We start from the raw sequence: 21,937 nt of genomic DNA, 5'->3' as shown, positions 1-21,937 counted from the left end.
TGTTTACAGTTCAATTTAATATGCATGACTAATGATGTTACCTTAGCATACAATCGAACAAAGTATATGAGCATGATGAAAGTATATGTGCTTGATAAATATTGTCAAGTTAACTAGTGCTTTCTTTTCTTCATCTTCGGCTTAATGATTGGAGTGGAGGCTGCTTGATATTGGGTTGCTGAAATTTTGTTCATATAATACAAAATTATACACGAGAAAGCAAAGCATGTTGTCACACTAACTCTGTGCACCAGTCCACAAGCAGCTAGGGACATAAGTAAAGAGAGCAGCACTTCAGGAAACAGCTTTGCTTGAAAATAGTCATCGAAAAAAACTGATTCCATATTGTTGATAGCAGTGAGTAGGAACAAGAACAACAAGGATCCCAGGAAACCACCTAAAATTGTCAGGCCCTCGCTTGATGCCAATTGGGCCTTGAACAGTTGCATGCCAGAAAACACCAGCAATGATAAAATAAGGGAAACAACAGCAGATGACTTGACATTTGTTGCCATTTTTACGTTTTTTGGGCTTTAAAAGGTACCTGTTGCCTTCGAAAAAAACATAAATACATTCATGAAATTACAACTTTAAATTAACATGCTTTAATAAAAAGATTCTACTTTGGCTAACAAGATCCATACTTTGCCTACAAGTTTTTTACATTACAACAGTATACAAATCCAACGCAATGCAGCAAAAACCTTGACAAAAACGGCTTGTTCAATAAATGCATCATTATATCAGCAACAACATCGCTTCAGGCACCCCTCGCTGCCACATCAGCAACATTTAGAACACCATACCAGCAGAACCTGCAACAATACCGGTATTTTCCACGTCACTCAAACTACATGAGAGAAATGTTAATCTCGATTCGCTTCTTTTTACGGTTCTATGACAAAAAGTTACGGGTAAGTTTTAAATCGATTTGGTGACTTCGAATTATTTTTACTAAAATTATTAGATATTTTTACCTTCGCCTATTTTTTCTTAAAACATGAATGTTTTTTTAACAGTAAACTTTGTGGTGTTGCAATTTAGGTACTGTTGCGAATAAGTTATATCGCTGTGTAATTATTTTAGCAACTTAGAAGTTAAGGAAAGAAAATACGCGATCTGACTACACAAATAAAGAACTCTGAAGACTCCTGACTAATACGACTAGAGCGTTAAACAAGGTTTATTAAACAACATATATATAAAACTACAACGAACGTAAAGTATAACGTTGGCGATAACTTCGTTTAAAGTGAGTAAGTAAGTGAATCTATATCTACTGTCTTCTTGGGTTAGCAAACACGAATATATAGTAAGCGACAACGTGGTGTTGTAACTCGGGGCAAAGTGAGTGTCGCACCGAAACAATAGAAATAATTACTGCACAACGAAGGCGGCTACAAGACACGATTTTACGATTACGTAAGTGCTAGGGCGTGTGGTTTTAGGAAACGCAATCAAAGGCCGCTAGACTTCAAAGTAAATACAAAATTGCCTTGACGTGTCAGATGTGCCGCTAAAATAAAAATACACAAAAATATAAAATACAAATTGCTACAGAAGCCCCCCTCGCTTAAAATGGTTTCCGGATTGTTTGATATAAGTCCTCCTGTTCCATATCTTCTTCTTGTTTCTTTCCATTTGAAATTTCAACCATCAAAACACGTTGTCTATAGTTCATGATGCGCAGGTTGCTATGTACCGTCCATTCGTGAATGTTCACAGAAGCGAGTCTGCCAGCATCTGTCGTCCATTCGTCAATGACGACTTTGTAGCAGTCTTGAAAAGAAAAAAAACTTGCTCGTTGGCATAGTGACTGCTTTGGAATTTGCCGTATGGTCATCTGGCATAAGCTGCGCATCAAGGAAGTTGGATGTTATTCCGCTTTGTATTTCTTGCATCCTGGAGGTCTGTTGAAACTTAAAGAGGGCTTAGGTAACAGTGAAAACAAACAATATCACACTAAATACATAATAAAAAAGCAAGTAACATTTAACTTTGCGGCGCTAACTTTTTAGTAGAATCAAACTGTCATGTCAAATATTGGTAATGGCCAAACAAGAATATATGCGCGATGCTATGCTTGATAACGGTCTGCAAAGCAATCTACACCCTAGGACAAAACTCAGCTCGTCAAACTGCAGTAACGAGGAGCTGTCATACCCTAAAATTCAAGGACTTTAAATAAGACTGTGGAGCGGCTACAAGACACGATTTTACGATTACGTAAGTGCTAGGGCGTGTGGTTTTAGGAAACGCAATCAAAGGCCGCTAGACTTCAAAGTAAATATTGCCTTGACGTGTCAGATGTGCCGCTAAAATAAAAATACACAAAAATATAAAATACAAATTGCTACAGTGACATGAATTGAATGTCAAGCAAAATTTCATTAAATTTCTGGTGCATATAAAATACACAGAATCGCTTGGTGCATCTATATATTGTTTGGAAAATGTGATACCAAGCGATATAAAAGTGCACCAAGCGGCATAAAACTGCCCTAAGTGATATAAAAGTGCACCAAGTGACAAGTAATGGTGTATCAAGCGGTCTAAAAGGTGCACCAAGCGATACAAAAGCGCACCAAGTAATATCAAGAAGCACCAAGCGAATTAACTTTGAATGCACCCTTAAATTTCAAGGGTATCTGAAGTTTTGAAACTTAAAAAAAAACGCACGCAAACAATGTGCATTGATGCGTTCCCTATACATTTTCCTCGCTAGTGCTGACTGAGTCATTAAATGTCCAGCAAGGCAGCAACATTATAAACAGCAATAAGGCATTTGTGTTTGTGACTTGCGTGTGTGATTTGTGGTTTGTTTTTCACTGTAGAAAGTGAAGTTGTGTTGGCACATTGCATCCAAAGTCTGTATAAAACACAAGTTGTCCAACCTATTGTTACGCAGATATTATCTGGTTTTCGATAGGGGCCAGAAGAACAGAGACAATACGTTTGGCGCTTACAGACGCTTTCCAAAAGGCTGGACTACAGCTAACTTTCCGTGAGCTCAGCCCGAATGACCGTGCAGGCCAGGTTGAGTTCTTAGACGTTCTTCATGTCCATTTCAATGTGGCACCTTTAGGGTTTGGTACGAAAGACCACACCAAGGAAACCGCGGTAGATAGATGCTTTCTGCATGGCGCCTCACACCATCCACCGCACATCTTTCGTGCTATTGTGTTGGGAGAGGCATCGCGCCTTCGTCGTCTCAACGAAAACCATGAAGAATACCTGAAAAGTCTATCGCGCCTTCAAAGGAAATGTTTAACATCATCGTTTCCCAAAAAGATCACAGCAACATGAATCTGTACCGCAAAGGGATGGAAAAATAGATTAAAACTGCTGCCACTGCTGTAAATAATGTTGACATTATCCCGTGGGCAACTGCGTTCCCGCATTTTCTTAGACTCTCCACAAAAGAAAAATACTTAAAACCGCAAGCCAAAATTGTCTTTAAGAAACCAATAACGCTTGGCAATATTCTCACAAACTACAAACTGATCGCATTTGACGATGGAACGCACAGCGGCTTATCAGCCCCCTGCGCAAAGTGTGCCCTATGTGGACACTACGGAAAACACAAACCCATGGTTCCCTTAACAGAACAGATCAAGACCGAGCAGGGAAAAATCATAAAGCAATCATTAGCCTGCAAATGCCATGGTATATACGTCGCCACCTGTTTGCTATGTAAGTGCCAGTACGTTGGGCAAACAAAAAACAAATTTTGTACGCGTTGGTCGGGTCACCGCACCATCTGGAACACTTTTCAAACGAACAACTTTAGCCAACACAGCGACCACGCATCGTTGTGTCAACATTTTGCTATAAGGCATTCCGCCATTTATGAAAACAAACCCGACCTTGCAAAATGCTTCGAGGTGACCTTTGTTGAAAGTCCTGACGTGGATCTTTTAGATCAGGCCGAAGCAAAATGGCTTAAGTTAACCGGTGCTTCCATAAACATCCAAAAAATGTTATTGCCCCAAATCCGCTAGTGTGCGCCCTGTTGCATATGTATGCTGCACCAACAAATGCTCGATTTCGGGCTCCTCTAAAATACGCAATCTACGCAATCTACGCAATCTACGCAATCTGTACGCAATCTGCTTATAAAACGTATGCAACCTTTAAAAAATGTTGACGGTTAGGGCTTTTAGGGTCTGGGTGAGGGTTTATAATAAAATTAACACTATAATTTAGTTTTAGATGTCCAGTTTGCGCTTAATATTCTCATATGTGTTGAGAGTGGTACTAAACACTGTATGGTACCGCATGTTAACACTTGTAGAGAAAATTAGACCTGAAACGCATCTGAAATTAAATTATAAAGTTAATTGTATCACAAACCGTCACCCTGACCCTAATAGCACTAACCGTCAACATCTTAGTTAGTTTTTGTTAGTAGATTGCGTATAGCTTGCGTAGATTGCGTAGATTGCGTATTTTAGAGTGGCCCCTCGATTTCTATTCTCCTGCTGTTGCCTATTTTACATTGCCAGGTGTTTCTATTTTATCTGCGCCTTTGTGCCCAAAGTTTTTCCGTGCGCGCCTGACAAAGATAAGACGTGGCTCGCTGTTGGGTCAGCAGTCTAACGTTGCTTGACAAACCAATTCGAAAGCGGCAGTGTCAGCTATGTCTGTGGTGTTCTGTTTTCAGTTTAGTGTTTTCGTCGCACTTTGTTTTGTTGTGTTTTTACTTTCTTTTCCCTTTTATTGATGTATTATATTGTGGTTTTTATAGGAACTGAAGATGCCATTAGGCGAAATATATATATTCCAAGATTTTATCGACTGATTTCGTTACATGGAAAATGCTTTTCCATTCTTAGTTATTGTTACGCAACAAAGCCTATGGAGCCATTTTGTGTCCAAAATGATACAGCGGGTATAGGAAAATAACACATAAATTGTCTGATATTTACAAACTGGAGATCTTAAACGCGAATTTCATTCGCCAAATTGAATGAAGATTTCGGATTCTAACATTTCACCGTAATATTAAAAGCTAAAATGCTTTTTTTCATGTAAATTTTGCCGCTTATTTTTCATGTAAGCTTAAAATATTTGCATTCAGCGTGCGTTATCACGATCAAATGTTAGAACCCAAAAAATGTATTCAATTTTGCCTATCAATTTCGCGTTAAAGAAGCCCGGTTTACACCAAGCGCGAACGCGAACGGCTCTTTTTTTCTTCACGCGAACGACGCGAAAATCGAGGTTTACACCAGGCGCGAACGTTGCGAACAAAGCTGTTTCGTCCGCTCACCCGGCAGTGATGCAATGCCAATATATGATAAGAATTGCAATTAATTTCATGGAATTGTGTTTAGTTGTTGCATGTGAAGGGTTAATCGAACAGTAGTACACAATACAAAGCCTATGACCCTTAAAAAATAGGGTTTTGCAACTGATAATAGTAAAATTGTTCCTAAACCAAAGTTGTTGTTTATGCAATGCAAAACTACTCTACTTTGTGCAGCTAATTTAAGAAATTGTCCTCTTAAGTATTCGTGTGTCTTTTTCATCTTGATTGTTTGCACTCTTAAACTTAAACATGTACCATTTTTGGGGGATAAAATACAACTAAGATAATACCTATTTAAGTTTCCAAAAACTATTTCCTATTTAATCTAACTGGTGGGTCTGAACATTGGAAAACTTGGTTCCAGGCATATTAATTTTGATACCACTGCACCTATTCTATCACCATTTGAAAATAGTATATCGATAATGTGCTTTTTGATATAGCAGCGCGATTTATGACTGTCAAGCACTTTTATGAGTGATATATTTTTACAATTTGCATCAATTGACATTGTGTAATAAAGTTGCAGCGCCTAAACCTTCATATGACTACAAAGTAACCGACATAAATGACCAAGACTGATCATTCCTACATATTCTGGGCCAAATTCTTGCGCGAAGCGCCGTTTCTGTTGCTCACGGAGCAACCCAGACGCGAAGCGCGCAAACGAGAGAAGCGCGAAATGGGATTTCCCCACGCGTTGCTTAAACAAAGAAAGAAATTTCGCGTTGCTCGCTTCGCACGCGCTTGCTATTATTTTTGGTATTTCAGTGAAAAAATATTTTTTTAATGAAGGTCGGTGGTGGAGTAAATAAGTTGAAAAGCCCTGGTTTAAATGGTTGAAAAGGAGTCAAATTAATCAGCTATTGGCAGACATTTTAGATTCCCTTTTTCTGTTAATTTTCAGAAACTAGTCTAGCATACATTCCTTGAACAATAGGATATGGTGAGTTTTAGCGTGAAATAAAAATACATACATTTATGTACAGGCTACCAAAACAGTACATGTTAATTATGGGTCCCTTTTCCTAAAATAGGCACATATTGTCTTGTCCATATTTTTTTTCCTGTAAGAATTTCTTGAGTTTGTATAAATTAGGCAAACTTTATTGTTGGATGCAAAGGACTGGGTGCTACTAAATATAGTGTCAAAAGGCCATTCAGTTGCCGCATGGTGAGATGACTACTAGGTTAATGGTATATGGTAAAATAGGGTTAAAAAAGTTTGCTGAAGTTGGGGTAAAAAAAACAATGCCTTCACAGCTAAATCTAATTTGTTTAACTGTTTTTTGTGCGACAAAATTATTCTGTGCCTAAACAATAAACCATAAACCACAGATTTCATTTCTAGGCAATGTTCTGCTGGTTAAAACAAACAGTAATTCATATCTTAAAAGTATTAGACAGCGTTCAGAAACTTTCCTGCAGATTTTGTACTACAAGCTTGGTATATTTGATCATTGTTGTGTGTTGTGTCATAACTTCAGCCCATTGAATGCTCGACTACACTTTGCTAGCTTTTATATTTTTTGCTTACATTGCCAGGACCAAGGACAATTTGAAAATAATACTTGGTGCTATATTTGTCTTTTAGATCGACTCCAGTGAATATAATGTGTGTTTAAAAGTAGTAATGACATAATATTACATTTAACATTACTTATTGTTTTTGCAGTTTGGAATGTTAGATGAGTTTCGTATTGGTCCAAGAGGAAATGTATTCAAAAACAAATATCGATGTTACTCCAGCAGCTTTGGTGCTTTATCTGAAACTAAAAGTAATGATATTCAAAAGGGAGGAAAAGGTACAGTTTAATGTTTTTGGTGGGTAGGATTCAACAAGTAGCTTATCATACCTGTTTTTTTAGTGATATTGCCTCCATCTGCTTTGGACCAACTAAGTAAGTGTATACACATTGAGCTTTTCCCATGTAACTATTTTGTTTTGAAGATACTGTATTTTTTGTTCTACAGGCAGGTTAAACATATCATATCCTATGCTATTTAAGTTGACAAACAGTAATAAGACAAATCGTTCAACGCATTGTGGTGTATTGGAATTTGTAGCAGAAGAAGGGATAATGTTTCTGCCATACTGGGTAAGTTTTTTCATAAATCTCATAAACAGCATTTATTTTTCTGGAATGAATGATTGACAATCTGTCTGTTGATTACTAACAAGCTTAGGCAGTGTTTGTTCCAGACCTAAAGCTGATTTGTAAAACAGATGATGCAGAATTTGCTACTTGCGGAGGGTGATCTTGTTCTGATTGAAAACTGCACTTTACCAGTGGCAACATATGCAAAGTTTAAACCCCAGTCTACAGAGTTTTTGGATATTTCTGATCCCAAAGCAGTGTATCCTTATAAAATTTAATTTTGAATTAACCTAGCTTTTGTATAGATCTCTTTTTAGAGTATATATTTGAATTTATTGTTTAGTTATTTTTTTAACTTGTTTAACTTAGTCTTGAAAATGCACTAAGGAACTTTGCATGCCTAACAAAAGGAGATGTGATTGCTATTCAGTACAACAATAGACAGTAAGTAATATATTAACACAATGTGTTTTCTGACTCAACACGATTCATTAAAAAGTTATGATTAACTAGTGTAATTTTTAGGGATGGGTAAAAACTACATATGTTCTGTTTGGCCAGCATGAAGCATGTGTGGCGAGGTCTGCATTATTTTTTTGTCTAATGCTTGGCTGAGCGCTGAGCATTAAAAATTGCGATGCTCAGAACTGAGTACCCAGGTTCTGGTTCAGTTTGACCCATCCCTAATAGTTTTGTAATGACCCATATGTGAAAAATGAAGTGTTTATGCAACTGGACCTTTTGAATTGAAGTATACAGACATAAGCTGCACTGTATATTAAAGTATATTTATGGGTCCCCCCCGACACATATTGATTTTTTTTATGGGTCCCCCCCGACACATATTGATTTTACTCAAATTGTTTGGGTTTTTTTCTTTCATTTTTCTTCTCCCCAAAGTTTGTCCGACTCGTTTTTCCATCAAATGTTTGATGGATTTGGCTGAAATTTACACAGATGGTAGATATAGTTATGTAGATGTGCATCCCACTTTGTTTTTGTTGATAACCCCAGTATTTACCCCGCTAGCCCCCTAAAATGGGTTATTTTCTTCCCAAAGTTTGTCCGACTCGTTTTTCCATCAAATGTTAGATGGATTTGGATGAAATTTACACAGATGGTAGATATAGTTATGTAGATGTGCATCCCACTTTGTTTTTGTTGATAACCCCAGTATTTACCCCGCTAGCCCCCTAAAATGGGTTATTTTCTTCCCAAAGTTTGTCCGACTCGTTTTTCCATCAAATGTTTGATGGATGTGGCTAAAACTTATACAGATGGTAAATAAAGTTATGTAGATGTGCATCCCACTTTGTTTGTCCAAATAGCCCTAGTATTTACCCCGCTACCCCCTAAAATGGGTGAGTTTGTAAACATTGTCAGAATTGGCTGAAATTTGGATAGCTTATAGAGCAGTGGTTCTCAAAGTATGGGTCGCGACCTAAACATGGGTCGCGCAGGGTCACAAAATGGGTCGCGCTGTGGTGATTCAGTTCTGCCCAAACGAATTTTTTACATTTCAATTTTCAAGTATGTTAAATTCTCAGTCATGACTGAATTATTGTATCATAGGCATTTTATGTGGCTTTATCTCAGTAACCTTGTAGTATTGCAGCATAAGTAAGTGGTTTTCTGAGAGTTTTGATAGCACCGTAGCCAAATACAGCCTCACTCGACAATGCTATACAGCAAAATGAACCAATCATTATAACATACAGACAATAGCCTTCTAACTTTCTATTGCGCACACGGCGATTGTAACACGTTAGCACGGGGAATGATAGGAGGTTAATCATACGAAACTGAACTTGGAAAGTAACAGCTAGCGTTTAAGGATGATAACTATTCATACAAAAATAAAAAATACATTTTTGTTGTTTGAGGCTTGGGTCGCTAGATGTTCATAAAGCTCAGATTTGGGTCGCGGTCAAAAAAGTTTGAGAACCACTGTTATAGAGTATGCCATTTATAGATGTCGATTGGTGTGTTCAACCCTGTAGCCCCAATATTTACCCCACAAGCCCCAAAAGTGTAAAACGTATTTGTATGTTACTGGGCATCACAAACGAAAGATTTCTGTTGCTCAATAGTGTTACAAGGGCAAGCAGTTGTATGTTACTCGTTTGTGACTTAGTGGATTGCTTGGTGAACATTTTTGTGCCATGACAGTTCGGGGGTTGTTAACAGCCCTATGACGTAAGAAACATTAACGGTTGTTGCTCAAAACACCTCTAGTGGTCGAATTTTAAACATTGGCGGATTGGGCTGAAATTTTGCAGTACTATTGATTGAGTCATTGAGGTTTCATATTTTTTTAGTTTGTGTGTTGGACCCCATTAGTTACCCTACTAGCCCCCTAAAATGGGTCAGTTTTTTAAACAGTGTCGGGATTGGATAAAATTTGGGTAGTATGTGGACTATGCTATTTGTAGGTTTCAATTGATGTGTTTTACCTTGTAGCCCCAACATTTACTTAACTAGCCCCCTAAAATAAATGAACTTTTAAAAAACGTCCTAATTATATGAAATTTGCAAAGTTTATTAAACATACTAAGTCCTCAAATGTTATGTTTTGCCCTGTAGCACCACAACTTAACCAACTAATCTCTAAAATGTGTAACCCTTTTCACAATGTTCGAATTGAATGAAAATTGGACAGTTTGTAGAATTTGCTATTCATTTTTTGTTTTACCCCATTATGCCACTACTTACTCCTTCGTTTCTTTGAAAAAGAATGTTAAATAGGAAATACTTCAAACAGTACCTGGGGTGAGTCTAAATTTATATAGTTTGTACTCTACATAGTATTAATATTTAAGCCCAGTCCCGATCACTGCGTTTATTTACAACACTAAACTTTCACATGGTTATCTCTTGAAATGCATTATCTACAACTTTGCATGTGTGAGGACCCATGAGTTTCTGCTTGCAGAAACAACTAAGGTTATAAAAGACAGTGGATGGTATGGGACCCAATATAAAATAAGCATAGGAAATATATCAATGTTTTAAAATAGGTTATAGTGTATATGCAAGGGCAATATGTGCTAAGCCACCCTTCTAGTTTAATAAAGATCCTGTTACTGGTGTTTTTTTTAACTTTCCTCCTATTCACAAGAAATGATGGATTACAGGTAAATGCTAATAAATGATCTATATACAATTTTTGCAAAGGTATGAACTATATGTTCTTGAAGTGCGCCCACAAGATGCAGTATGTATTATTGAATGTGACATTAGTTTGGAATTTGATGCTCCAGTGGGTTATCAAAAACAGGAAGTAGACAGTGCACCTGAACAGGTAGGTAATAGTTATTATGGGTGCCCATCCTTTTTTATTTTAGATTTTAACTTGCAAATAAACAATTCCAAACTTGTCTTTATTGTTCTCTGTAATGCTGTTTTTTGGTCAAGAAAGAGTGCTTTAAACATGTTCAAATTTACACACAGTTAGTTATTAGAGGTTGATCCCTTCAAAGGTTGACCGCTTATGACCCAGCGGTTCACCCACAGGCCCCCAAAACGTAAAAGTACATGATCAAGAAGTTTCATACTTTGTTGGTTAGTGCAGTGGTTCTCAAACTTTTTTTGTTGCAACGCCTCTGAAAAAGTTTTCTGGACTTGAGACGCACCAGCAAATAAAAGTTAATGAGGAAACTTATTATTAAAGTTGTGTTTATTGATACAACAACAAAAAGCCATGAAACAGAACTATTCTGCGATGCCCTTGGAAAATTGAAACGACGCACCAGGGCATCGTGACGCACAGTTTGAGAACTACTAGTTTAGTGCATTGTAAAGTATTTCAAAATGTTATTTAATTTTAGTTGGATTCATCTATTTTTCACCACTTAACCCCGAAATATTTGTTCTTATACTTTGGAGTTAAGGGGTTAACCAGTCCTTTTTTTAGAATTGCAACCACTAATGTGCTGAGATTGTTTAACAGTTGTTTGTAGGGTGTTCTTGTTTGTTATTTGAAATTTGAGCCTGATTGCCCCAGTGGTTACCTTCACGACCCCAAGTATGAGTTAAAATGTTCACTGGATAAACCTTCAGGCACTATAGCATAGCACAGAAGTCCCAAGGGAGTGATTCACTGTTTTACAATTGTGACAGTTTAATGCACAGTAGGATTCTCTGATCATGCATGAATATGCGATTTAATAGGAAGAATTTTTGGTGATTAGAAATCAGCTGTTTTGTGCAACAATGGGACGTGGTTTCATTAAGTTAGCATGCAAATTCAGCAAAAGTTATACAGCTTTGACATAATTTAGACTCAAAAACGATACTTCAGTTTCTAATATGTCAGGCTAACGTTGTTTATTGACATAGAGGTAATAAATTAACTTGATGTCTTTGCCACAGTAAATGGCCAATAAACAGTCATTGTCAGCTTGGTCGTTGCCCAACGATGAGTCACTGAAGGTCAACTTGTGGGTATCGCAAAACTCAGTTACTAACGATTTTTTGTCACAACCTCGCTTTTTTAGGTTTAAATAATTAACTTGCTAAACTATTCATAAAAATATATAAAATGGAAAAATATATTAAAGCCACCTTTCTAGTTGGTGCTTAACCTCTTCTGCAATTAAAAATACAGTCAGCATTAAAATAAAATGAAGTCAACGGCCAAATCTGGCCCACCGGTCATGGTAAGGTGACACCCTTGCAATCCAGGGACTCATTTGCATGTGTTCACCTCTGGTAAAAATTTGGTATAGGGAGTAAACAAATTTCAGCAATGCCATTTCTACTTTAAAGACTACATTTGGGACTCCAGATGTCAAAAAAGCCATAGAAGACTACATGAAAGAAAATGCTGAATTTTCGGTGAGTGTGTTGGTAACAATGTGTTTAAAAGTTTGTAACTCATTGTTCTCAAAAATATGCTGATGCTTTACTACATATGAATCCCGCAAAAAATGAACTTACTAATTAGGTGTAAACAGAGACTGTTTAAGTGCAAGCTCAAACTAATTTACAATATTTAACCGGAGTTGTCCAAATTAATCACTGTCTGGATTCTTATTTGCACTACTTAAAGTGACAAACTTCAAAATCTTAGGCCTTTGAAGGAACTGGTTTTCGCCTTGATGGAAGGAAAAAAAATACCAAGTCTAAGAAAAATGAGTTTGACCCAAGTCAAGTTAAACGAGGTATTCCCAATTACAAGTGGAAGGTTGGGTCTATCACTTACAATAGGAATAACACCAAGCCTAAAGTTGAGGTAAGCAGTAATTATGGGTCCCCTTCCCTGAAGGGGACACATATTGATTTTACTCAAAATGTTTTTGTTTTTTTTCTTGTTTTTTCTTCCTTTTTTTTTCTTCCCAAAGTTTGTCCGACTCGTTTTTCCATCAAATGTTTGATGGATTTGGCTGAAATTTACACAGATGGTAGATATAGTTATGTAGATGTGCATCCCACTTTGTTTTTGTTGATAACCCCAGTATTTACCCCGCTAGCCCCCTAAAATGGGTATTTTTCCCCCGAAGTTTGTCCGACTCGTTTTCCCATCAAATGTTTGATGGATTTGGCTGAAATTTACACAGATGGTAGATATAGTTATGTAGATGTGCATCCCACTTTGTTTTTGTTGATAACCCCAGTATTTACCCCGCTAGGCCCCTAAAATGGGTGTTTTTACCCAAAGTTTGTCCGACTCGTTTTTCCTTCAAATGTTTGATGGATTTGGCTAAAATTTACGCAGATGGTAGATATAGTTATGTAGATGTGCATCCCATTTTGTTTTTTGTTGATAACCCCAGTATTTACCCCGCTAGCCTCCTAAAATGGGTCAGTTTTTAAACAGTGTCAGAATTGGCTGAAATTTGGATTTCTTGTATAGTATGCCATTTATAGGTGTCGATTGTTGTGTTCAACCCTGTAGTCCTAACATTTACCCCACAAGCCCTTAAAGTGTAAAACGTATTTGTATGTTACTGGGCACCACAAACGAAAGATTTTCTTGGAGCAATAGTGTTACAAGGGCAACCAGTTGTATGTTGCTCGTTGGTGGGTTGCTTGGTGGTCGTTTTTGCGCCATGGCAGTTAGGGGCTTGTTAACAGCCCTATGACGTCAGAAACATTAACGGTTGTTGCTTAAAATACCTCTAGTGGTCAAAATTTTAAACACTCTTGGATTGGGCTGAAATTTTGCAGTACTATTGATTGAGTCATTGTGGTTTTTATATATTTTTTAGTTTGTGTGTCGAACGCAATTAGTTGCCCTACTAGCCCCCTAAAATGGGTCAGTTTTTTAAAACGTTAACTAGGACATATTTCAAACAATATCTGGGGTGAATCTAATTTTATAGTTTCTATTCTACATAGTATTATTATTTAAGCCCAGTGCCGATCGCTGTGTTTTACCTTACAACACCCGACTTTCTCATGGTTATCTCTTGAATTGCATTATTTTCAACTTTGCATGTGTGGGGACCCATGAGTTTTTGCCTGCAGAAACGACTAAAGTTATAAATGATGATGGCTAATATGGGACCCAATACAAAATAAGCAAAGGAGATATATTTATGTTTTAAAATAGGTTATAGTGTATATGCAAGGGCAATATGTGCTAAGCCACCCTTCTAGTTTAGAAAACACTCTCTGATAATATGGTGTACTTTTTATTACTAAAATGTAAATCTTTTTGAAACCAACAAAATGGCTACAGCATAAAATATGGTGCATTTATGAGTTGCTATTTCAAAATCACAAGTTTCTTCTAAAAGGTCAAAGAATACTTGGTATTTTTTAAGTTACAGTAAACTTAAATTTTCTGTTTCAAAATTCTGTTTCCTCTCCAGTCTCCATACTTTTGATGTTTTTTTTAACTCTGCTATGGAAATATTCCAAACCCAAAACTTCAAACATATTTGTAAATGTTTTGCAGGAGGACGATCTATCCAACAATTTTTCAGCATTTAAAGGAAAAGGCCAGGCGCTAAGAAAAAAGAGAACTTAGATTCAGAAGTTTAAAAAACTTGGGCAGCCTGTACTACCAACTGATGGCACTGTGAATAAGGCATCTTATTTCTACAACATGAATGTGCAGGAAATAATAGTAGAATAAAGTTACTTTTTACAGTATTATATTCTTCTGAACAGCTTTGAAGTGCTATTATTCCTGCAATGTATGTTTACAAGCTACCCTAGTTGTTCTATCCAGAACTGGTCAGTTAATGGACTTAAAAAAAATAAAAAACATTGGGTTTTCTGAAATAGGGAATGTAACTTGGCATTTTCTGGTCCGTTTCTGGCAACTGTTTGTCAAGTACTGCAATAAATGTTGAGATATTTAAATACTTTGATTTAGAACAACGTTACTTGCGAGGTGACAAAGTCATGTGCTCTAAAATGGTAGAAAGTTTTGGATGTGACATTGTTTTACAGACATTAAACACGTATTTGTTTACAAGTGAATCATGGGCCATTGTTATACAACAGTAAGTCTGTAATATTTATAGCTGTGATGCACTGAAGTTTAAGGTTGGACAAAATATATATCGGCCGAATATGCTGTTTGGTGAATGTTTCGGTTTCGTCCCGAACTTTTTTGAATATCCGGCCGAAACCAAACTTTTTTAGTGTATCAAATTATTGCCTAAACTTTGAATATCGCCAATTTAAAACGTCCTAAATTAACTAATTTATGTGTGTAGAAAACACGAGCCATGTTGTCTGCAAAATATTAGATGTTTGTCGGGCTTTTGCATTGTAAAATTCGTTTTGGGTTGTCAGAAATAGGTTCACATGCATCAATAACGCAAGGTTCAATTGAAAACATCCATCAAAAAAGGTATTCTAGGTTCGGCCTTTTGATGCGGTTCGTAGCATCACCAGTTATAGGTACGCAATTCTCCTGTATGTGCTGCCCACATCTACACAATTTAATGAGGTAACAACATAGAGGCGACGTTCAGCTTAACCTCTTAACGCGAGCATATACATCGTTCGTGAAAATAAATTGTGTCAGTGTGCTTTACTTTTCCGCTCAGAAAAAAACAAACAATTTTTTATAAAACTTTGGGGTGTGGTTGCCCTCTGTCCCGAATTAGGGACATTCGTCCACTATAGGGTAAAAAATCCCCTCATTTTGGTTTCAAATTTATCAAACAATCGGTTTTGTTCAGTGACCTCATAGGTTGGCTCCAAAATAATCCTTTTTGCATTTGTGACGTCATAACCACATTTATAAAATTTCGTATTTTTCGGCTTTTCGTTTAGTACACTGGTTCCCAACCTTTGTGTCCTGTGTACCCTTTTAGTCGATATTCAAATATATTTCCCCCCTACAATTTTAGTTTGCTCATATATGGCAAATGCAGCAATAACACATAGTACGTACAACCAGTGTTTTTTTAAGGTGTTATGAAAAATTTTCTCCAGCGGTTTCCCAAAATGGCTATTTAAGCAAATATGGCTATTTTTGGTATTTAAATGAAACACTTGCGGTCTCTTAAAACTACTTAGCGGTCACCCAAACCAAACCTTAAAAAAAACCTGCGTACAACCAGTGAGAGATTAATATTGTGACACAAATCCCCCCCCCCCCCCCTAGTGGGGAATTCCCCACCACTGGTTTAGTACACGGCTTCAGAACTCACTCTTCAACATAAACTGCAATTAAAAAACAAAAATCCATTTTTAGGATTTTAGGACGGGAAAAAATTGGTGCAACAAATACTGTGTTTGTTTATGCACAGATTATTGTTGCATTTTTTGCAAAACATCACAGTTTAGCTATTACAATTTAACATCTTGCACCTCTGCCGCTTTTCTCCGACCTCGGGCCAATGCCCGACGCCACCAAACCGTGTTTCATTATGCGGTCGTTTCGCCGGGTTGGAATATCTGTGTGCCCATGAATGAACACGTTCGTTTGACGGTCGACTTTTTTGGGTTTGATATCATTTCCTTCTTTGTGTGAAGAATCTGCAATGCCAATTTTAAACTGAAGAAGTACTTTTCTTTTATTGTGCGGTATGTCGAACCAATCACAATCTCTTCTATACAGAATGCATCCGTTTACGACCCCAAGGTCGACAAAATGAATCTGTAATAAAATTTCTTCGACTTGAGGTGGATTCTGTAATAGTATTTGAGGGCCTCCAACGCTTCTCCCATATTCCGGTTATAATGGTTCACAATAGCCGGACAGGGAACAGAGATTGAAGTCTTTGAACATCTATCCCAGGGGTCGGCAACCTTTTAGACGACGCGTGCCAATTTACTTGCTATTTCCAAGCGTTAATGACCTCGCGTGCCAACGTTTTCCCAAATAATAGTGGTTTGTGCCAGCAGATATCAATGATAAAGAGAAAGCAGAGTGTTTTGTACACGTGAGGCTGATTTTTAAGACAATGCCATGATAAAAACTATTTATACATAAACAAGCAGTGTAGCCTAGGGTTGCCATTCGTCAGGATTTTCCCTGACATGTCAGGGAATTTAGTGTTTAAATCTGCGTCAGGGAGAAATGTTAAAATGTACTTAAAAGTCAGGAAATTAAGAAAAACTACATATTTATACTATGAAATTAATGTACTGTTACCGAATTATTTCGGCAGGCCTGACAAATCGATCTTATGCACCAAGCCTGCTTACTTAATTCGTAACCGGTCCAGAACCCTGCAATATCGGCTCACCACTAAAGCCAATTATACTCCCTCACACTGGTTTAGCTTATGGGCGCGACTTATATTTAAAACAAGGTAAAAACAAAGTTACACCGGGCACGTGGCAACCCACCACCAACACCAATATCACCACGTTTCACGGCACCCAGAGAAAAGCCATCTCTTCGACTAGTGACGCCGTATTTAAAGCATGCGGAACAGGAAGGCACATTCCGGCGCAATCAACGCTTTCACAACTAATCACTCCTAAGGGGAAGCAGCGAGGGTGCCATAACACAAAAACGTAATTAAGGTGCCACAACGAAAAAGAACGAAAACAAAAAGTGACGGTGACAAAAAATAACAAGCAAATAAAATTTCGCTACATTCCCCCCAACCTGAATTCGTCCTACTCCCGTAGGACTACGCAAACTTCAGTTAGCAGCTCTGAAAGTACACACAGAGCACTTCGGCGCCATCAACACTCAAAACATCATATCGGCCTGGAATACAAACGTTTGGCCATAACCGGGTTGTTGCACAACAACATACGCTCGCAAACACAACGTTTCCGACTCTTGCGTCTCTTATTAATGGGCGCAAGAGGTGTGCCCCAAAAACACACAGTCACAAAAATACCAAATGCACTTTGCGAAAACGCAGAAAAAGAGCATCCGGCTCGTCGAATAGATTTTTCGAATTGATGTGCCTCATTTTCTGACCGCTTGCATCTATCAGGAGAAGCGATTCGTCTGCATTTTCCGTCACGCGCCATAGACCCCATCAAGTCTGCCGGCAATCGCAATGGTCGTCCGGTTAAGAGAGTATGCGGAGCTTCTCCCGTTGCATCGTGGGCACTCGCATTGTAGGCGGCCACCACCCCTGGTAATGCTTCGTCCCACCGCCGGTTATCTCGCTGTATATAATTCCGGATCATAGTGATAATGGTCTTGGCCAATTTGTATGGACATTCCTCGCAATCTTCTATGTCATCAAGGCGTGACAGAGCGTCTGCATTCTTATGTTTGTTTCCTGACCTGTGATGAATTTCAAAGTCATACGCGGAAAGGTGCTCTACCCAGCGGGCGCACTGCCCGTATAACTCCCTAGACTTCCAAAGCCATCTTAAAGAAGAATGGTCAGTCCGTAAGTTAAATTTTTGACCCAGTAAGTAACACCGGTACAGCTTTGTGGCGAATATAACAGCTAGAAGCTCTTTTCTCGTGGTGGAATAGTTACGTTCCGACCTGCTCAAAGTGCGACTACCATAGCCGACCACGCATTCCTTACCGTCGATTTCCTGAGAAAGGACACAGCCAATGGCAGCGTCAGACGCATCCGTATCCAGTATAAACGGCATGTTAAAGTCGGGGTATCGAAGAATTGGTGCAGTCGTCAAGTGTCGTTTTAATTGAGAGAAGACATCCTGACATAGGTCATCCCACTGGAATCGTCTTCCCTTTTCCGTCAACCGGTGAAGAGGACCCGCGATCTGTGCGTAACCGCAAATAAATTTACGATAGTAGGAAGTAAGGCCTAGAAACTGCCGGATTTCTTTTACGTTGCGGGGAGTCGGCCATTTAGCAACTGCCTTTATTTTGTCAGGGTCGCATCGTATGCCCTCTTTCGACAATACGTGTCCCAAAAAGTCTACTTCGTGCTTAAATAGAGTGCACTTGCTAGGTTTCAAAGTCAGACCAGCCGATTTAATTCTTGCCAGCACGTCCGACAGTCGCTTTAAATGCTCTTCGAAAGTTTTCGAGTATACAATGATATCATCCAAGTACGCTAGAGCCCCCTGCCACTCGATTCCGTTCAAGACAATACGCATCAGGCGCTGAAAAGTCGCTGCAGAATTGCACAGGCCCATGGGCATTACATTAAATTCAAAAAGCCCGACGTGGATAGTGAAAGCCGTTTTCTCCCGGGAGGAGGCGTCCATTGCAACCTGCCAATACCCGGATTTTAGATCCAAAGTAGAAAAATAGGCGGCGCTGGACATTTGATCTAAACTGTCATCTATCCGGGGAATCGGGTAACTATTTTTTTTAGGTAACTCATTCAACTTGCGGTAATCAACGCAAAAACGAGTCTCACCGGATTTCTTTCGGACCAACACAATCGGGCTGCTCCATGGTGATTTCGAAGGTCGGATTAGGCCTTGTCTGTCCATTTCAGCTAAGATCTCCTCTACCTTTGCTTTGTTGTGATGAGGCATGCGACGCGGTGGCTGTCGTACAGGGCCGTTGTCACCCGTGTCGATAACATGACGTATACTATGTCGGTTCGTTCCAAGACAACGTTGGAAGTCGAAAACGCTTCTTGATTGGATCGCAGCAAATCGAACAATTCACCTCGTTGACCTGCCGTTAATTGTTCACCGATGGTGACTTGGTCTGTAATTTCCTGGAACGGATCTTGGTTAGATATGTTCTCAGCCGATACGGAACAAATCTGTGTGTCTGTAACAAAACACTCAGGATGTTTACATCCAGGGACACCTCCCTCTACCACTACACAAGAACCCGGGATTTTGCAATCGAGGTTACCAAAAGCATACACAGGTGTAACCGTAGCGAATCTTGTCCCACTTGGTATTGTTACATCTTCATCCCCCAAATTTGCCACAAACACCTTCACCCCGCGGCTTTGTGCCATCGTTACACTTGTCGCAGTCAATAAGCCAAATCTCTCTACGAACCCAGCTATTTGCTCCGTTAGAACCGGAGTGGCCCACTCTTGTGAATTAAGAGATTCTTGACATAGACTGCCTGTTACACATACCTCTGCGAACGCTGGGATAAGGACGTCATCAGCAACACATACGTCACAGGGTTGGGACAAGGCTGTCGGAGAACTGAAGAGGGGAAGTCTGGCGTCTCCTGCTGTTAACGTATTTTCCCTGTAGCAGATTCTGCACGCATTTGCCTGAAGAAAATCCAATCCTAGAATAAAATCATGGTTGAGGTTCTGCACGATATAAACGGTCGCATGATTCGTTATGCCACCAACTCTAAGGGGAAGGCTAATACTGCCCTTCACCGCCAATTGCAGCCCATCGGCACCTACCAAGTGCTTGGAAGGGGACCTATTAATAGGTGTAGGTTTTGTTCTGCGCCGAATGAGTCCCATTTTATCGCACTCATCAGACATACACCCGAGCCGGTGTCTAACAAAGCACACATGGTTGTCTGCCCAACCAAAATGGAAACAAACCGTGCCAGCGCTGGCGGTGATTCGATTCTCTCCTTAGGCATAGTTTCCGGCCCTGGTCTGTTTGCTCTGCCTGGTGCGGTTGGTTGTTGACTTGGGGATTCTTTTACGTCCACTGGGTGTTTGGACGGTCTGCGAAAAGAAGTTGGTAGTGACCTAGCCTCGCGACTTACCCTAATCATTTTGGGGCGCATACCCAGGTGTGGACAGTCGCGTCGAAAATGACCTGACTGCCCGCAACCGTAGCACTTTCGGTTTTGCTCGTGGTGGCCATAAAAATGTCCTGTCCTTTTAAGGGAATCAACTTCAGCTTGTAGGGTCTTCAAAGTGTCTTCGAATTTAGCACTCCGTTCCGTCGTGCGTCGTTCCATGTCTTCAAGCTTTTTCAAAATCATATCAATTTCCGATGTTTTTGCGTTAACTGTGGCAACCTGAACAAAGCTCGGTACTTGAGCATCGACCACGACCTGGGCGGCGGCTCTGAACGTCCTTGTGTACTTGGTTGCCGCAGGGATATTTTCAGCAAGGCGCCTGTCTTGCAAGCCTTGTAGCAAGGTAATGTACAGCACTTCGTTTTTAAGGACAGCTTCTGAAGAGTTGCTGTAAGCGTTATCCCCCAGTGTTTGCAGGGCATAAACAAAATCTCGCGCGGACTCGCCAGGTAACTGCACGCGCCTTATCAGCTCGCCGCGTTGGCGTTCCGCGTGTTGGCCGCTAGACTTATGACGCAGTGCGCGTTCCTTCAAGTTAAACGGAATTGTAAAGAGATTGGAGTCCTTCTCTTGTATTGCCCATTTCAGATCGTTGCCAATGCTTGCTAAAAACAGATGTCGTTTCATTTCTTCTGAAGCATCAACGCTCGTACAATAAGATTCGAGCATATTAAAATATTGACCTAGTTCCTCCCCAGGCCGTAAAGGCGGAGGTTGCATTAAAACGTTAAAAGACATTATAAAATCAACCTAAAATACAATACTTAAAAACACAAAACGGGGAGTCTTCCTAGTAAAACCAGCGGGTAGTGGTGACAGGGTCCTGGCGTGCTCGCCAATTTGTTACCGAATTATTTCGGCAGGCCTGACAAATCGATCTTATGCAAGCCTGCTTACTTAATTCGTAACCGGTCCAGAACCCTGCAATAACGGCTCACCACTAAAGCCAATTATACTCCCTCACACTGGTTTAGCTTATGGGCGCGACTTATATTTAAAACAAGGTAAAAACAAAGTTACACCGGGCACGTGGCAACCCACCACCAACACCAATATCACCACGTTTCACGGCACCCAGAGAAAAGCCATCTCTTCGACTAGTGACGCCCTATTTAAAGCATGCGGAACAGGAAGGCACAATCCGGCGCAAACGCTTTTACAACTAATCACTCCTAAGGGGAAGCAGCGAGGGTGCCATAACACAAAAACGTAATTAAGGTGCCACAACGAAAAAGAACTTAAACAATAAGTGACGGTGACAAAAAATAACAAGCAAATAAAATTTCGCTACAGTACCAACGGAGAAAGTTTCTAGTAGTTAGCTAGAACCGCGTCTATACCATGAAACGTAAAGAGGTAAACTGGCGGCGCGCAGGTTAACGTACAGGTTACTGTTTGGTGTGTGTGCGCGCGTAACAATACCTGTTTGTTGCTAGATGTTTAACAATATGCGTTAAATACACAAATAAAAATCCG

The 21,937-nt window shown here is 39.3% G+C and overlaps 2 protein-coding genes and 1 long non-coding RNA gene across 8 annotated transcripts; 1 reads left to right on the top strand and 2 right to left on the bottom strand.

Moving 5' to 3' along the window:
* Positions 1-551: 551 nt before the first annotated feature.
* LOC145239127 (uncharacterized) lies at positions 552-4,725 on the bottom strand. The gene is made up of 2 exons (XR_013862231.1): positions 978-4,725; positions 552-815 (listed from the first exon to the last, which is right to left on the bottom strand). It is a non-coding gene; the product is annotated as an uncharacterized LOC145239127 (long non-coding RNA).
* Positions 809-16,499, top strand: LOC145239123 (ubiquitin recognition factor in ER-associated degradation protein 1-like). 3 transcript variants are annotated; one of them, XM_080102409.1, is made up of 10 exons: positions 809-914; positions 6,987-7,116; positions 7,180-7,212; positions 7,286-7,410; positions 7,539-7,669; positions 7,780-7,854; positions 10,585-10,711; positions 12,178-12,246; positions 12,482-12,643; positions 14,312-16,499. In XM_080102409.1, the coding sequence occupies exons 1-10, from the start codon at positions 855-857 to the stop codon at positions 14,381-14,383; spliced, it is 984 nt and encodes a 327-aa protein (XP_079958535.1). In that variant the 5' UTR covers positions 809-854; the 3' UTR covers positions 14,384-16,499. The 3 variants fall into 3 exon arrangements, with proteins under 3 accessions (XP_079958535.1, XP_079958536.1, XP_079958537.1); XM_080102410.1 differs by lacking the exon at positions 809-914 and adding an exon at positions 6,064-6,257; XM_080102411.1 differs by lacking the exon at positions 809-914 and adding an exon at positions 6,364-6,485.
* A 598-nt stretch (positions 16,500-17,097) lies between these two features.
* Positions 17,098-21,616, bottom strand: LOC145239121 (uncharacterized). Of its 4 annotated transcripts, XM_080102406.1 has the most exons (5): positions 20,253-21,616; positions 19,821-19,981; positions 19,134-19,498; positions 18,327-18,984; positions 17,098-18,073 (listed from the first exon to the last, which is right to left on the bottom strand). In XM_080102406.1, exons 1-2 carry the CDS (start codon positions 21,197-21,199, stop codon positions 19,864-19,866), a joined length of 1,065 nt encoding a protein of 354 aa, XP_079958532.1. In that variant the 5' UTR covers positions 21,200-21,616; the 3' UTR covers positions 17,098-18,073; positions 18,327-18,984; positions 19,134-19,498; positions 19,821-19,863. The 4 variants fall into 4 exon arrangements, with proteins under 4 accessions (XP_079958532.1, XP_079958530.1, XP_079958531.1 ...); XM_080102404.1 differs by having other exon boundaries at positions 19,134-19,981; XM_080102405.1 differs by having other exon boundaries at positions 18,327-18,528; positions 19,134-19,981.
* Positions 21,617-21,937: the final 321 nt, after the last annotated feature.

The sequence above is a fragment of the Phallusia mammillata genome, chromosome 7 (assembly GCF_965637545.1).
Source record: "Phallusia mammillata chromosome 7, kaPhaMamm4.hap1.1, whole genome shotgun sequence".
In the NCBI taxonomy this organism is placed as follows: Eukaryota; Metazoa; Chordata; class Ascidiacea; order Phlebobranchia; family Ascidiidae; genus Phallusia; species Phallusia mammillata.
This window is presented reverse-complemented; position numbering and strand designations above follow the sequence as displayed.